Raw genomic sequence first — 16,540 nt, forward strand, 5'->3', positions numbered from 1 at the left:
GAGTAAGGGAAAATTCTAATCATCATGAATTATCCAAATCAAGGAAGCAACCTTTACAGTTGTATTTCATGTTTTGTTTGGTTATATCATCACCAAAATGATAATGGTTAAGGATTTTCATGAAGCAGAAGTTAAAAAATAATCTGAGATTGTTTTTTCTTTAAGTACTAAAAAAACCACAGAGTACCTGGGTACACCCTTTTCCCTGATAAGTATTCAGTCGATCTGGCTATGTGATAAGAAATATATCCTTAAACTATAGTACCCCTCTTTATGATATCCATGGGAATCAGACAGCATAATGCCTTGGCAGGCAACATTATAATGAAGTACATCATGCATTTAATTATACTATCACTTAATGAAATGGTATCTATGACTAAAACCACCTAATAACGATACATTTGTTATAACGAGGGGCTTTATAGTGTGGGCATGCTGTCGCCATTTTATTATGGGTACTTCTGAAATTAATCAGCATTTAAACTGTACATGGCCTAACTCATTATCCAACAACAAACATTGGACCTTACATCAAAATTAGTGTCCAAAAGAGCTTGCATTCCTTCCCTGGAGTCTACCTGTTGCCAATAATGCTATTGTTAATCCAGAATAATTTCTCATCACTGTTCATAATCCATTGTTCTTAATCCAGTGAAAATTTTACTTCCATAATCAGTTATGTGTCAATGTCCTATAATCACACACAGGCTTGTCCTGTGTTGAAAAATGGCATGTGCACTTTGAAAAGGTGCACACAAATATGTCAGAGCTGATTACATTTACTCATTTTGTATATTATTTCAATGAATTGAACAAACCCTGGTTGCACTTACTCATTTTGAAAACTATATCAATAAACTGTACAAATTCATTTTGTGTGCTACATCAATGAACTGAACAAAGGCTGATTACAGTGACTCATTTTATATGCTACATCAATGAAATAAAAAAAGGCTGATTACATTGACTCATTTTGTATGCTACATCAATGAAATGAAAAAAGGCTGATTACATTGACTCATTTTGTATGCTACATCAATGACCTCTGTAAAGGCTTCAACTTTACTAAGAATTAAGATTACTAAGAATTAAGATGTTCAAAATTCTTGTTCAAGCATTGGCAGTTATGATTTCTCTATATTCATCATGACCACTTGCCAAGTCCAATTTCAATTACAAGCCCATGTACTTTTATCTCAAAAAATCCCAATCATACTTTAATAAATCTTCCCTGCTAGAAATTTTCTGTCTCCAATCATATCTGTAACATGTGTTACTTGATTGGAGCCATCTTGTTTATTCATAAATATGTTATATATTGTATAATTAAACTTAGCTAGAACTGACAATCCAATGACACCATCTGCTGAAACATTTAAAAACGGCTCCCTTTTGACAAATGAATTTCATATCATACTGTTCACCTATTTATTAGAATGACATGCCGGTCCGTAATTACTTGTAGGTACTCTTTAAAATCAGCATAAAAAACTTACATTTCGAACTATAAAAAAAACCCCAAGAACTAATCTTTAAAACTATTTTTAAAAAAAAAAGAACTAATATACTGAAAAAGACATACTGGGTCTTCTGAACCAAAGCAAGATGACACTCTTGCTGTGTTAAAATTAAGATCTTTCTACTACCTAAATATAGAATACCTTTCACCAAATATTCCAGCTGTTTCTTCATTTTTATTTATACAGGTAAAAATATACACACTAAACAAGAACATTTGAAAGCTTTCTGTGGACTAATGCACCCTTTATTCTGACATTGATCAGACAGACAGATAAACAGAATGCTTGTTTGGATAGTGCCTACATATAAAATATTGCTACATGAAGTATATCTGTACTGAATTCATTAAGATACATGAAAGAACATTGCTACAAAGCCTGATCCATTTTGATGCACATATACCTATTGCGTTTCTGAAATCTGAATTTATGAATTTAATTTTATTGTTAGTTACTTTTGTTTTTATTAGTATGACTATGATAAAAATGCAGCAGTACATCTGCTTGGTCAGTACAGCCAGATACAAGTTCTTTTGCAATTTTACCGTTTTATCGCTAGTGGCTAGTGTGTCATCATAACGGTACTTATTGAATGGAGACGACAAAGTACATCCATTCACAATGTCATTAAGGACCACTGAACAATAGAAGGCAAATTGTGCTTAATAAATTAACCCCTGGCGACGAGTTTATGTGGCAGGAGGTAGTACCCTACTGTCGTGCTCTGTAGCATCAAGGTCATGTATGATACACTAAAGTGGGTGGTATTATAGAAAGATAGTCAGATGTAGCTCTACAATGATACCAAATAATCTGGAAGTTCTAGTTGAACTTCAAAATACGTAGTGAAAAACCTCCTTTTGTGGAACTAGTTTTTTTTTTCCCCACCTAAAATTCGTCTGTGGTCGGAATCCAATTTTTTGCCCGGATTTTAGACTTTTTGGTCTCAGATCTAAGACAGACTGGTATGAACTGCAAACAGACAGATGAACCTTTGCAAAAAGTAGGATAAGATGGGCATTTGGAATAAAGAGTGGTCTCAATACGAAAATTTTTACCCTTCTGCTCATGCGTGAGCCAAATAGCCAATGAAAAACAATGTTTCTAACACAACTAGGTATTAGGTTATTGGAAAATCACCTGAAGTATTAGGATGTATTCAGAAATAGCTTTCAAAATGTGTTTCCTACTTGAATTTCAGGTGAAAACAAACACCTCCAGGGGTTAATGTGTTAAGAAAAAGTCTATAGTTTCTGTCTGTTTCATGATATACTATCACCAGAAAAGATAACATCATTTATTATTGCATTGATGATACCTTCAAAGAGTATGATTTTGAATGGGAAACCTGTAAGTGCTTTGGTATAAACATAAAATGTAAGGCAGAATGATCTGCCTGTAAAAGAACCATGACACACTAATAAAATTTAGCATTTGATATTATGTAACAAATTTAAACGTAAAAATCAACTAAAGCAACAATATAAACTAAAATTAACTATAATTGTGTGTGTGTATGTGTGATTTGGATTTTTAACATAGCTTTAACAATTATTCAGTCATATTGCTACCATGTCTACAGTATGGCAGTTCATAGTGGTGTCTAGCACTGAGGCATCATGTCACAGACATGTAGCGTGATGTCCCAGCCAGTCACATTATCCTGACACCGGCCGACCAGTCCTAACACTAACCTCTTAATGCTGAGCGCCAAGCAAGGACGCTGTTAGTACCACTTTTGTAAGTCGCTCTAACCACTAGGCCACTGGATTTGTTTCACTGCATGATCCCCAAGTCCAAAAATGTTAAAATTTATTTAAAAAAGTATAAATGAACAAAAATCTTATCTGGTCATTTGCATATTCATATATATGTATATAACTGGATTAGTTCTAAATGAAAAGGGTATTGATTGATTATGCTAACAAGTTTCTTTGTGGGTTTTGCTTATTGATGCTAGCAATGCTTTTGTCAAAATTGTTTTTTTTTTAAAAAGTAACTGGTCCAAATGGTCCTAACAGCGCTCACCTGATCTGCCCAGTTGTCCTATGAAAGAGTAGTTAGCAAAGAGAGATAGGTCATTCGGATGGATTCCTACGAAATATTGCTCTAATTCTATTGTTTGAGTATGTTATGAAAAGGTGTTTAAAATTTTCTTGTTTCTGTCTTCATCCAAATTTGATGGTGCATTACAATTTGTTGAATACTGACCTAAGCCTGGTACTTAGTGTAAACATTGATCACATTCTGCTCAGTAGTTATTTTTGTTGGTGTTATAAGTTTAACACCAGTTTTCAGCATGATAACCTGTATGTCATGGCTAGTATATTCATTGGATGAAGAATCCAGGAAAACTTAGGGAAGAAGCACCTCCTTCCATCAATCCATCCATCCGTCTTTGTTGAGTTCTTTTTGTTTTCTACTATGGAATGAAATTTTAGATATAAGAGACCTACAAACATTGTCTACTTGTTTTTCAAAATTAAGACGTATGTCAATGATTATTTCTAACAACTTGCCATTGTTTACATTTTCAACTGCCTTATTATCAAAAGAAGCTGACAAAGGAAACAGACACATATAGACAGATGGCTGTAGCATACTTTCTATTCTATAGGCCATTTTGTAAAGAGACCAGTATGTAGATGTTTGTCGGGTAAAACTAATTTTAATTATGCAATACTTACCTGTCACTATTGCTTAGCTAATCTATTTTTATACCAAAAATATAATGTACATATGATGTGAATACACCCTCCTAGAGGGAGAAAGAGACGTTTCCTAATTTTTCTTTATGCTCTGGAGACATTAAGATAGGAATGAAGAGTACGCATGGGGCATAAAACTCCATCTTGATCATCCCCAGCGCATATTTTACTGAGAACAGGAACCTCTCTGGGTACGGGGATAAGACAGCCAGAGTCAATGGACAAGGCATGAATTTCACTTCTTCATCTTGCTGAGGCAAGGGTGAGAAGGAACACAGTTTTGAGTGTGAGATCCATAAAAGGAATCTTCACTCAGTGTTTCATTTCAGAAAGGCGGATAGGATCAACGTGTTCCTACTGCACCAATCACCTGGATCATATACTTTGGATGGAGAAGCTCTCCTGGCTTGAATGATGCAACTGGTGACAGTCTAGAAACTTGTTCTGGCTGACAGATGGTTTGGGATAAGCCAGGCATGAAGGTGGAGAATGTCTGGACTGTTGTGGAGAAGGGATCCCAGGTGTTGTGACAGGAGTGGTGTAGTAGAGACCTTGGTCAATCTATCAAGAGGTCTAGGAGATCAATGTTGTTGGGTTGTTGAGGCCACAACAGGAGAATGAGAATGATCCAAGCAGTGGAATTTCTGACTCTTTGCAGAACTTGTGGAAGCAGTCAGAAAGGTGGGATGGCATAAACGAACAGGCGATCCCGCTGGAAGCTGAATGCATCGACTGCCAATGCTTTCTGATCCGGGACAGGATTCATGTAAAAGGAAAGTTTGTTGTTCAGCTTGGTCGCAAACAGGTCCACTAGAGGTCTTCCCCAAAGGAAAAACAGGGACTCTGTTACTGAGCAGTGAACAGACCATTCTGTGAAGACAGCTCAGTCTGTTCTAGACAGGCTGTCTGTTAATATGTTCATCTTGACCAGAATATGGGGAACTCAGATTGTGACATTCTTTGAGGCTGCCCAGAGATAAAGGTTCCAGACCTCCACGCAAAGAGAAGGGGCATGTGTGCCTCCTTGACATTGTAGGTACACTACAACAGACGTGTTGTCTGAGGAGACCATGACACATCAGCCCCTTACTAGGTCAATGCACCCTTGCAATGTTAGAAATACTGCTTTCATTTCTAGGTTGTTAACGTGGTGGAACGATTTGGCCCAAGTACAGGAACCATATAGAATTATGCCCTCCAGCTCTAAAGGGGCTCTCCAGCCTGAACCAGATGCATCTGAAATTTTTTCCAAGCTTTCCTAGGAAACCTTGGAACATGTATAGCCGGGAACCTGGGTGGAGACTGGGTGCAGAAGAGATTCCAAACAGAACCCAAAATTTTAAAACTTCCTGGTCTAGGCAAAAATGAAGATATTGTGGTGCAGAGGGAAAAAGGGGATGTATACATAGGCATCCTGAAGGTTGATGGAGACTGCCCAATCCGATAAACGAAGTGTGTTCCGAATTCGGGAGGTTGTCTCTATCTTGAAGGTTTCCTCCAACAGAAACTGGTTGGGCGGGGAGAGATCGATAATGATTTGAAAGTTCCTGCTTCTTGTGGTGACAATGAAGATTTGGGAGTAGAAGGCAGGAGACTGATTGTTAAAAATCTTCTTGACTGCCCCTTTCTGCAAAAGGGTGTGCACCTCTTCTTTTAATTCCACCAGACTGGACTGGGGAATGAAAATGGGAGTCCTTGATAGTGGGGGTTGTTCCTCGTTTACAAAGGAGAAGACCCAACCATCGTCCATGATGCTTGACTAAGCCTCTAAGAAAAGGCCTAGGCAAGCACCTACTGGAACGTTTAGGTAGGGAATGCACGGAAGATGGGGTAATTTGCTAGGGCTGCTTCCACCCCCACCCTTCCTGCCCTGGTAGGAAAGGAAGGTAGGCTGGAAAACTTCCTCTTGTATCTGCAGCAACCTGGGTGCCGCAGACCTGATGAGGAAGGAGGTGGTCTATGGTAGGAATGAGGCCCCCAGAGAGGGTCTCAGCTTATACAGGAGCAGAACTTAGAAGATCTTTACTGTGGTTATGCAAGACCTTTGAGGAGTCCAATGCAGAATCATGGCAGATGTGTGGAAATTCTGCTGATAATGCCATGGCAACAGATAGCACATGCCAGGATATTTTTACAGTAGCCTCCAGGACACGTAATGAGATTGGATTGAGGGAGGCCTCTCTCAGCATACTAAAGAAAGTAGCTGAGAAAAGGTCAGCATGTGAGGCTACAGTTACAAGTAACTGATTTTTCTGTTCCATGGTCTCAATTGTTTCAATGGGAAGGTGTGCCCAAGATCCCAAAGAAATACCCACTTTGGCCACATCAGTTTCCAAATGATATGGTTTAATAGGCCACTTTGGGGATTGTACCTGATAGCTTGAAGCAGATAAGGGGTCTCAACATAGAGGGAGGAACTGTCCACCCTCTACGTTTTCGAGCAATATTTCAGTCAGCCTTGTGAAAACCTCCCCGATATTTCCTCAATTGTAGATGAATGTGGGAGAACTAAGATGTCTGTTGAGGTGATAACCCAGAGATCTTTTCAGAACTGGAAAGGATCTTTATTAGACTGTGCCGAATGGTTTGGGTACAAGTCAGGCGGGTAACAAACAATAAACCTTGTTTACAACCTTATCAAAGAACCAGACCTTCTCTTCTTCTTCATCCATCTGTGATGAGGGAGTGGGCCTGAGAGAAGGTGTCTTTGCCACAGCTTCTGTCTCAAGCTTGTTGGAGTCAACGAGGATGGGGAGAGCATCATTATCATCATAGTCAAGGACACTCTGAGTTGGAGAGTGGCTGGGCATCATTACGTCCCTTGATGGAGGGGGCACAGGAGTACTATGTGTTGCAGCCCCTAGTTGATCATAAGGTGCAGAGGGAAGATGAGAACATCTAACTACTCTCGATGATGTAACACCTATAGCATTCAGAAAGGAAAACACTTGGTGAGGTGATGGTCGGACACTAGCAGCATCATTACTTTGATTGGTATGCAAGGTCCAGTAGTCAATGGGGGGTATAATGGATCAAGGTCCCTGTGTTGGAAGGCACCACATCCCATAAGGGTTCATAGGTATAATAAGGTTGGGGGGACACCAAAACAGTTCCCATCCCGAGCCTCAATCCTGTGTATGGATTGTAAAATCCTGCACAGGGTGGGAGCTCACTCCTGGTCCTGGCACTGCCCTGTACCATGAGATTGATGAGTGACAGATGGAGAAGACCTCATCATCACTCTGTGTTTCATGGGTGCAATGTGTTGTCTCCCTAATAGAGGGGGCAAACACATTGCCAGAAGCACAGTATGTATTTCAGTGCTCAAACTCCCTAATGGGAGGGAGCAACCTGCTATTGTGGTGCTCAACTTCCCTAAAGGGAGGTTGTAACCAACAGTTATGGTGTATCACCTCCTTCAAGGGAGGGTGCAACCTGCTGTCACAGTGCTCAAACCACTATTGCAGTGCTCTACCTCACTGATGGGAGGATGCAACCAACCATTGCAGTGCTCTACCTCCCAAACAGAAGGGTGCAACCCGCAGTCGCAGTGCTCTACCTCCCCAACAGGAAGGAGCAACCCGCTATCTGAAGAATGAATGCTGTTAGGGATGCGAGAACTTTCTGTCATCTCCATACAGGGGGAAGTTGAATGGTTTCTCAAAAAGTGGAAATTATCATTAAAGTATTTCCTTATTTATTGAAAGAAACAAGATATTCCAGTTCTGATGATTTGTTTATTGAGGTAACATGCAAATATATGAATATCAATGAGAGCATTGTACAAAGTTATAACTATTTTATCGAGCTGAAAAGAAAAATGGAGGAAATGAGCCTGTTATTGTTCCTAGAACATAGGGACTTACCTGTACCATTCAGTTAATATTTTAAATAAAAGTGTCTACCACCAAGGGTAGAACACAAGGTAGCTTCCGAATTCCTGCAAAGACCAAGTTCTAAGGGAAAAAAAAGAAGCTACAATAAGGTTTTAGAAACGAATGGACAGTTTCAACATTGAGAATTATTAAACACTGTAGAGAGAGACTACTAACTGCGGTATATTAGTTGTCCACAGGCATAATTTCTGTGTCACAATTGCTTCAGATGTCTATATAGCATGGTGTCCAAGAAAAGAATGACAAATAGGTACATGTACATCTACCTCCTGTGCATGACCTTGCAAATGAGTGGTGTGCAAAAGGAAAAAGGGTCATAATGTCTTTTTCTCCACTCTGGTTGGGTGTACTCACATTATACGGACAGTATATTTTCAGCATGAAAATAGATTAGCTAAGCAATAGCGACAGGATAAATAATTGCTACTATTAAAAGGTATGGTTCCTTACCTCGTAATCTCTTCACGTAATTTCATTGGATCAGCTGGATAAAACTTGACACGAAAACACAACACACATGGACTGACACCTGCAAAACATAAATCAGTTTTTTAAACTAAATCTTTGTCCATATTTTTTCTACTGCCTGTACAACAGAGACACTGTCATTTAAATTTGGATGAAGAAAAAAAACAATAACAGGAGTAACTTTAAAAAGTAAGGATACTGCCAGGATACAAAAGAAATCTGCACCTGGTAAACAGGTAAATCTCAGACAATCCCTCCACTTTGTTAGCATCATCATCATCATTGCTGCGGTCACATCAGGCATTGTGGCACATAACATTTTCTTCATCAATTTATAATTTCTAACCTAATCAACGCCAGGCAGTCCCCAACACTGTCAACTTATTGGAGTTTCAAACCAAACAGGAGTTTCTTAAGCACAACAGCTGCCATATTTGCTGAGCAAGTCTACGATTCCAAGCAACAGCTGTGATGTAGTTCACCGTCTTTGATAATCTCAATAATTCTGTAAATTTTGGACTTGCATCTCCCTGAACACATGTACCATATTTTCGGCAAGTTTTCGGATGGCAAAATATAGTTATTTTTTGTCATCTGAAGGCATATTAAATTCCTTAGTTTGGTGTCTGAAAGCAAAAAGGAGAAGATAAATCCCCACACTACTGCCATAACAAGGTTACCGTAAGCTCATATACTGCCATGAAGTATAACAAGTACGTTTATCTAACACTACAGGTAGGATAAAGAATGAACAACGGGCATTACTTGCCTACTTTTGTCTATCTGACACATGTCCATCTACCAGAAAAAAGTCATACATACATTACAACCATGATTGTATGCATATTTTCCCAAAGAACCACCATATTATTATTCTCTCAATCCACACTTTAACACTCTGCCAATCAATAATCGTTAAGATCATTACAACTTACCAATGCACACAAGCATCTCTGTGTAAGTAAAATCTACATTACAACGTACCATTGCACACAAGCTTTATCTCTGTGTAAGTAAAATCTACATTACAACTTACCAATGCACACAACCTTTGTCTCTGTGTAAGTAAGATCTGCATTACAACTTGCAAATGCACACAAGCTTTGTCTCTGTGTAAGTAAGATCTGCATTACAACTTGCAAATGCACACAAGCTTTGTCTCTGTGTAAGTAAGATCTGCATTACAACTTGCAAATGCACACAAGCTTTGTCTCTGTGTAAGTAAGATCTACATTACAACTTACCAATGCACACAGACTTTACCTCTGTGTAAGATTTACATTACAATTTACCAAAGCACACAGGCTTTATCTCTGTGTAAGTAAGATCTACATTACAACTTACCAATGCACACAGGCTTTATCTCTGTGTAAGTAAGATCTACATTACAACTTACCAATGCATACAGGCTTTATCTCTGTGTAAGATTTACATTACAATTTACCAATGCACACAGGCTTTATCTCTGTGTAAGATTTACATTACCGTACAACTTACCAATGCACACAAGCTTTGTCTCTGTGTAACTAAGATCAACATTACAACTTACCAATGCACACAGGCTTTATCTCTGTGTAAGTAAGATCTGCATTACAACTTACCAATGCACACAGGCTTTATCTCTGTGTAAGATTTACATTACAATTTACCAATGCACACAGGCTTTATCTCTGTGTAAGTAAGATCTATATTACAATTTACCAATGCACACATGCTTTAACTCTGTGTAAATAAAAAGGAAAGTAAAGAAAAAGATGCTTGTTGATATCAAGCCTCCATTTGCTTTGAAATGCCAATAAGCTGACAGTGTTAGAGACCCCCTGGTAATAAACAGGTTAGAAATTATAAATTGATGAAATGACTAAATTTTGTGCATTTTTAAATCCTTGTTGCTTTTCATTTTTAAAACTGGCAGTCGGGTACAAACAAATAAGAGCATGTGCGAATACTCTAGGTGCAACATAGTTAACTTGTGACAGTTAAAACGAAATAAAATTCCCATTAATTAATATTTTTCCTTACACAGACAAAACATTAATTTTGAGTTCTGAATTTTTACTGTTTGAATGATATCTTAACCTCAATTACATGTTCTAAATTTTGCTTTGCTTTACAGTTCTAAATTTAGTTCTATTGTTTCTGGGCTGTTAAAAGCATCAGCATCAGATTATAAGTACGGTCTTTTGGTCATTATTAACACTGGTCTTTACTATACCATTATTATTATCATTATTATTATTATGTCTTCAGCTGTATCATTTTGTGCTGGGTCTTTCTAATTTATTCCTTTACGTAACTGCACTGCTTTTTCTCAATTCCATTTCATTATGATGCAGGAAGCTATGGCAACTAAATTAGTAAAGTGTTGGACTTGAAATCCATGGGTTGCCAGTTTTTGATAACCACCCAGGCCAACCCGAGTCAGCTGACTCAGTATGTTCCATCTCCTCTTCATGATGTAGCCAATAATGTGATAAAAGTACCATTAAAACCACCTTCCCACCCCCAAACATACAGGTACACAGGAGCCGTGGTAGTTCAGCTGGTAGAGCACAGGAGCTTTGATAGCTCATCTACTATGAGAAACCCTACTTACAATCTGAGTCAAATTATAAACAACAAACATATGTAGCACCAGCAGATTAGGGTCCATGTTGTTTGTTCTACTGATTATTCCTAACTGCACAGACCCAGATCTGCCATCGCATAATGTGCTCAGAGATCTGGGTCTGTGCAGTAAGGAGTAATCAGTAGAACAAACAACACAGACCCGGATCTGCAGGTACTACAAGATCTTTGTTGTTTATAGTTTTACTCAAGTTATAAGTGAGTATATACAGTAATGTAATGATGATAAAACTGGAATGTTAACAGAGTGATTTCCTACAAAACCAATCATAATGAAAATTTCTAAAAATTAGTAGAAACAACTAGGAGAAAATGTACTGCTGTTCATGCATACCATAGGCCACAACTTGATCTTGAAGCTTGCAAGTACAAATGTGATTCTGCATTAGAATCATCTCCCTGTGCATACCATACAAAATCATGCACTGTTGCCACTTTAAATGCAAATAACATGGGAGAAACATGGAGAAAATTTATGGATGTCTCTACAATAGAAGATGTATGCCATGGCCAATCATGCACAACTGTTTGGTACACTATTAAAATTATGAAAAGTTTGTCAATTCTTTTCCTCTCCCAACCATATAATACGCAGGCAAACACAAGTTACAGACTGCCGCATCTGATACACAATGGAGGATCGCATACCATTACGTTTTATTCACCCACCTGTGAGAAACCTGAGCTGAATTCCTACACAAAAAATCCAACCTAAAAAATTCCCAAGCAAGCTAATAAACATCATCAAACTGCCAACTGGAAAGAAAACATTTTATTTTTAAAACAGAGAATATTTCATAAAGGAATGAAATTTTCCTGGTATGCTGGTATCTTAATTGTTAAACCAAGAGTGAAATATAATTTTGCACTTGTTGGCCTTGTGATTAGTAACACTGTCAAATAAAAATCTTGCACACCCAGCTTGGGTGAATAAATGTAGTGCACATACTGAAAATTGCATTTTTTGGTTGATCCGTATGTTGGTTGGGGGGTGGGGGACATTTGGCATTGAAAGTACAGTAACATTAAACAGCTTTTAGCAATGGAATGTGTCTAGAATGGACCATCTCACCTTTGTAGCCATCCACTATCCAACTAAAACTCATTAACCATCAATGTGTGTGCATGTGTGTGTGTGTGTAATTTGGATTTTTAATGTAGCTTTAAAAAAAATTCAGTCATATCGCTACGATGTCTTCATTGTGGCAGTTTATAGTGATGTCTAGCAGTCTGGGGCATCATGCCTCAGACATATAGCATCATGTCCCACTCAGTGACATTATCCTGACACCAAGCCAACCAGTCCTAACACTAACCTCTTAATGCTGAGCGCCTACCATTTTTATAAATCTTTGGTATGACTCAGCCAGGGTTCTAACCCATGACCTCCTGCACCCGAGGCAGATGTTCTAACCACTAGGCCACTGGAGCTGTCAATCAATGTGTATATATTTTTAAACTCCTCACGTAATGGGGATACTGAATGAACAAAAAGATTGACACTGTAAAGTTGATCCTTCTAAGATTACCAAATTTTGAGTCATGAAAGTCAGTCACACACCCACCCACCCCACACAAATTCCTTAATATCTGTGATTTTCAACCCTGTAAATAACCTTAACTGAACAAAATCAGAGACATTTTGTAAATAAGACATTAACAACCACATCCCATATACTGCTTTAATGAAAAGGAGGATATACTTGGGGAAAGTAATCTCCATCAAAATTTTCAAAACAAGTAAAAACAACTAAGAGATGATGGGCAACCACTTGTGCACCATCTTCGCTAGCCAAGGTTCTGATAACTCTGTTTACACCTTGGCATATTGAGCAGATATTTCTGTGCTTCAGGTCTGTGAATTTCAAAGGATGCAGCAGCAAGCCACCGCATCCAATCAAAATTAAGTCGTTCAAATTTGAACACCATTCCTTTGTGATAAAGACAAGGTGAGCACACAACTTGAATGACTGATAAATAAACACTTTTCCAGTGCCAGTCCATGTTTGCACAAATACCTTTCACTCAAATAGACCTGTAATAGCTTCCCTCTGGTACATAGTCATACTTTCGATGTTAAATTTACAAATAATCCTTTTTAAATCAATTGCCACGACCGTTTTCTGCCAATGTACAATGCACCATGCTAGTGGTGTAGCTGTTCCATCTGCCAAGGTGTAGATGGGGTTATTGAAACTTTGGCTCCCAAAGAAGCTTGTGCACACTGTAGACCAAATCTTAATTCTGATTCCAGCTAGCACTTGTTTCAGTACTAGACTCATCCCCCTTGTGCAAACAACCCAGCTGGCAGGGACTTGAGTACTAGACTCATCCCCTTCTACATACAACCCCAGCTGGCACGTGTTTCAGTACTAGGCACATCCCTTTGTACAAACAACCCAGCTATGATGTGTTTGAATACTAGACTTACCCCCTTGTACATACAACCCAACTGGTATGTGTTTGAGTACTAGACTTACCACCTTGTACATACAACCCAACTGGTATGTGTTTGAGTACTAGACTTACCCCCTTGTACATACAACCCAACTGGTATGTGTTTGAGTACTAGACTTACCACCTTGTACATACAACCCAACTGGTATGTGTTTGAGTACTAGACTTACCCCCTTGTACATACAACCCAACTGGTATGTGTTTGAGTACTAGTTTAGAAAAAAATCAAATGACCAAATGTCTGGCATAATAAACAGGTATTATTCCATTGGTTGAGACGATCTGCAATCTAACCAAAACTTTAATTTACGTTTTACTGTTTGCTATACCTTTTTATGTGTTTCCTAGATGTGAGAATGACAAAAATGAGCTACTGCAAGGAAATCAAGACAATTACTTCAATGTTGTCTGTATGGTGCCTGTCAGAAACGTGTTCCATAACTCACTTTAAGTCAAGTCAAATTGCAAACAACAAAGATCCTAATCTGCCATATCATGCTGCACCTGCAGACTGAGGTATGTTTTTGGATGTAATCATTACTACCAACAAACTGCACAGACCCAGATCTGCCAGCACATTAAACAACAGCAGATCTGGGTCTGTCCAGTTTGCAAATGGACATGTAAATAAGTGCACATGGTAGATGTTCCTATTGTTTATAATGCATAATGTAAATTGGATTTTAAAGCATTTATGATGTAAACTGAACTTTAAAGTCGTTTTCATTCTAAAAAGAGCTGGTACTGTACATGTAACCCTGCCAGTATTTACAGGATTAAGTACCAACTTTCTTGACAAGATCTGAGTTATACAGTAAGGAATAATGGAAAATCAATTTATATTAGACATGATGTGATTAATCTCTGTCTTTCTATTAATAGCAATTCTAATGTTTAATTTGCCAATAAGCCAATGGACATCAATTACTGCAACAATTAATCACATGTTGCAAGGATGTGATTTGGTTTTCCTTTTTCTTTTATGAAGTGACTGACTATAGGTTTAATTCCTTGAGCCAACAACTGGAGTTGTCCCCATGAAGAAAGTAATGTAGGATAACCAAATTAAAGAAAAGTAATTTTTATATATTTCCTTAAGGAAGAGGGTAGCTTGATTACTGCATTTACTGTTTGCTTTAGATTGCTGTCCCAAAACATAACAAAGTATATCAGTGTCCGCCTAGAGTACTGTAAATAATATATGCAAAACTATCTCAGAGGAACCATTTATCATTGGGTCATGAGTGGCCAAGTACTCTAAAGTGCTCACTGTTATGGATCACTGCCATCTCACCTCTGTCTGTGTGGGTTCAAGTCTCAGGCTTGGCCAATGTAGGTACGTGAGAAAGCTTACCGGTAGCTTCTTGTGGGTCGGTGGTTCTTTCCGGGGGTTTTCTGGGCTCTTCCTCCACCATTTATACTGGCCGCCATGTATAGCCTATCTTGTGCTAAAAACTGGCATTAAACCCTATAACAACAACAACCATTTATCATTTACTAAGTGCCCTTGACCTCTGACCTATCAATATCATAATCAACAAGTGCCATTCTCATCTCAAAGGAAGTCATCCATGAAGTTTGGCTTTGAAACTTCCTTCTTTGGTCCCTGTGATCATGACTTTTAACCCTCAAATGAATAGCTGATGTCGTTCTTCCAAATGTGAGCCAATAAAAAAACTGGTCATAGTGAGTGATAAAAAAACCCTCAAGATATTGTGTTGAAACCAATCCTTATGATCTCTGGGTTTATGTTAGTGATACTACATCTATCTAAAAATCATCCTGACTTTAAGAAAAGAAGAGAAAAATGGTGTCAAACAGTCCTCTTGTGCAGCAATGAGGAAATGAATCATTTAACTGGAACAGACAACCCTGCATCACTTATCACCATATGGTTACATGATTACCAACTTTGCAAATGTTTTCAGACAATAAACCAGGCATGTGCAACTGCCTCCAGGGCATGGGCAGTATAATGATTATCAAATGCAAACCATATGATAGAAATGTAACCAGATAAAACTAGGTCACAGACTGGAATCAGTTCATTGGTCATAGGTTGCAGTAAACTAAATTAAGCTGCTTACATGTGGGAAGGTTGCAGCCTTAGATTTGTACAACATTCTTCTGGTGTTAATGACAACTCTGGAGAAGAACGTAGAAAAGGTTGTGTGGTTCATATATATATTTAATAAAGCTTTAATGCTGTCTGCACAAAATCAATGGAAATAAGACATATCACTGCCACAATGTAATAAACACAATCAGGTGCAAAAATCAGAGGAAAAATTACATATTCACAGAGGTTCTGATACCATGAGGAAGCTTTTTGCCAAGTTTGGCTGATATCAATCCGTTGATTTTTAAAAGTTCATAATAGCTACTGCTGATGGACAAATGATGGAAAATGGAAGCATCCAACCATAAGCTCACTTCCAGGTGAACAACATATTTTTGTTCATTTTTGTGATTACCCGGTATCTACTTTCTGCATCAGGTCATCCTAAACTTTCAATTAACTTTTTTGGGAAAGACCAGTAATCTATCATATTTAAACATAAGAGCATTGACTCAGATCTGCCATTCCACTGTACAGCAACAGATTAGGGTCTTTGCAGATTGGATTACTTGGAGTTCTAGTGAATGGCATAGTAGTAACCGCTAAGGTGGCCTAGTTGTTAGAGCACCCACCTCGGATATGGGAGGTTGTGGGATCAATCCCTGTCCGAGTCATACCAAAGACTTACAAAAATGGTACTAACAGCTGCCTTGCTTGGCGCTCAGCATTAAGAGGTCAGTGTTGGGACTGGTCAGCTTGGTGTCAGGATAATGTAACTGGGTGGGACATCATACTACATGT

General features: G+C 38.3%; 1 protein-coding gene across 5 annotated transcripts in view; it reads right to left on the reverse strand.

Annotated features, from left to right (window-relative positions):
• LOC149800886 (FERM domain-containing protein 5-like) overlaps positions 1 to 16,540 on the reverse strand; it is a 209,419-nt gene that overhangs the window by 110,683 nt on the left and 82,196 nt on the right. For all 5 annotated transcript variants that reach the window (XM_089954940.1, XM_089954939.1, XM_089954942.1 and 2 more), the window contains exon 4: positions 8,578 to 8,656. In XM_089954940.1, coding sequence (XP_089811066.1) covers positions 8,578 to 8,656 — 79 coding nt within the window. The remainder of the gene's footprint in view (positions 1 to 8,577; positions 8,657 to 16,540) is intronic.

This window comes from Sinohyriopsis cumingii, chromosome 4, assembly GCF_028554795.1.
Source record: "Sinohyriopsis cumingii isolate HCF-2022 chromosome 4, ASM2855479v2, whole genome shotgun sequence".
Classification (NCBI taxonomy): Eukaryota; Metazoa; Mollusca; class Bivalvia; order Unionida; family Unionidae; genus Sinohyriopsis; species Sinohyriopsis cumingii.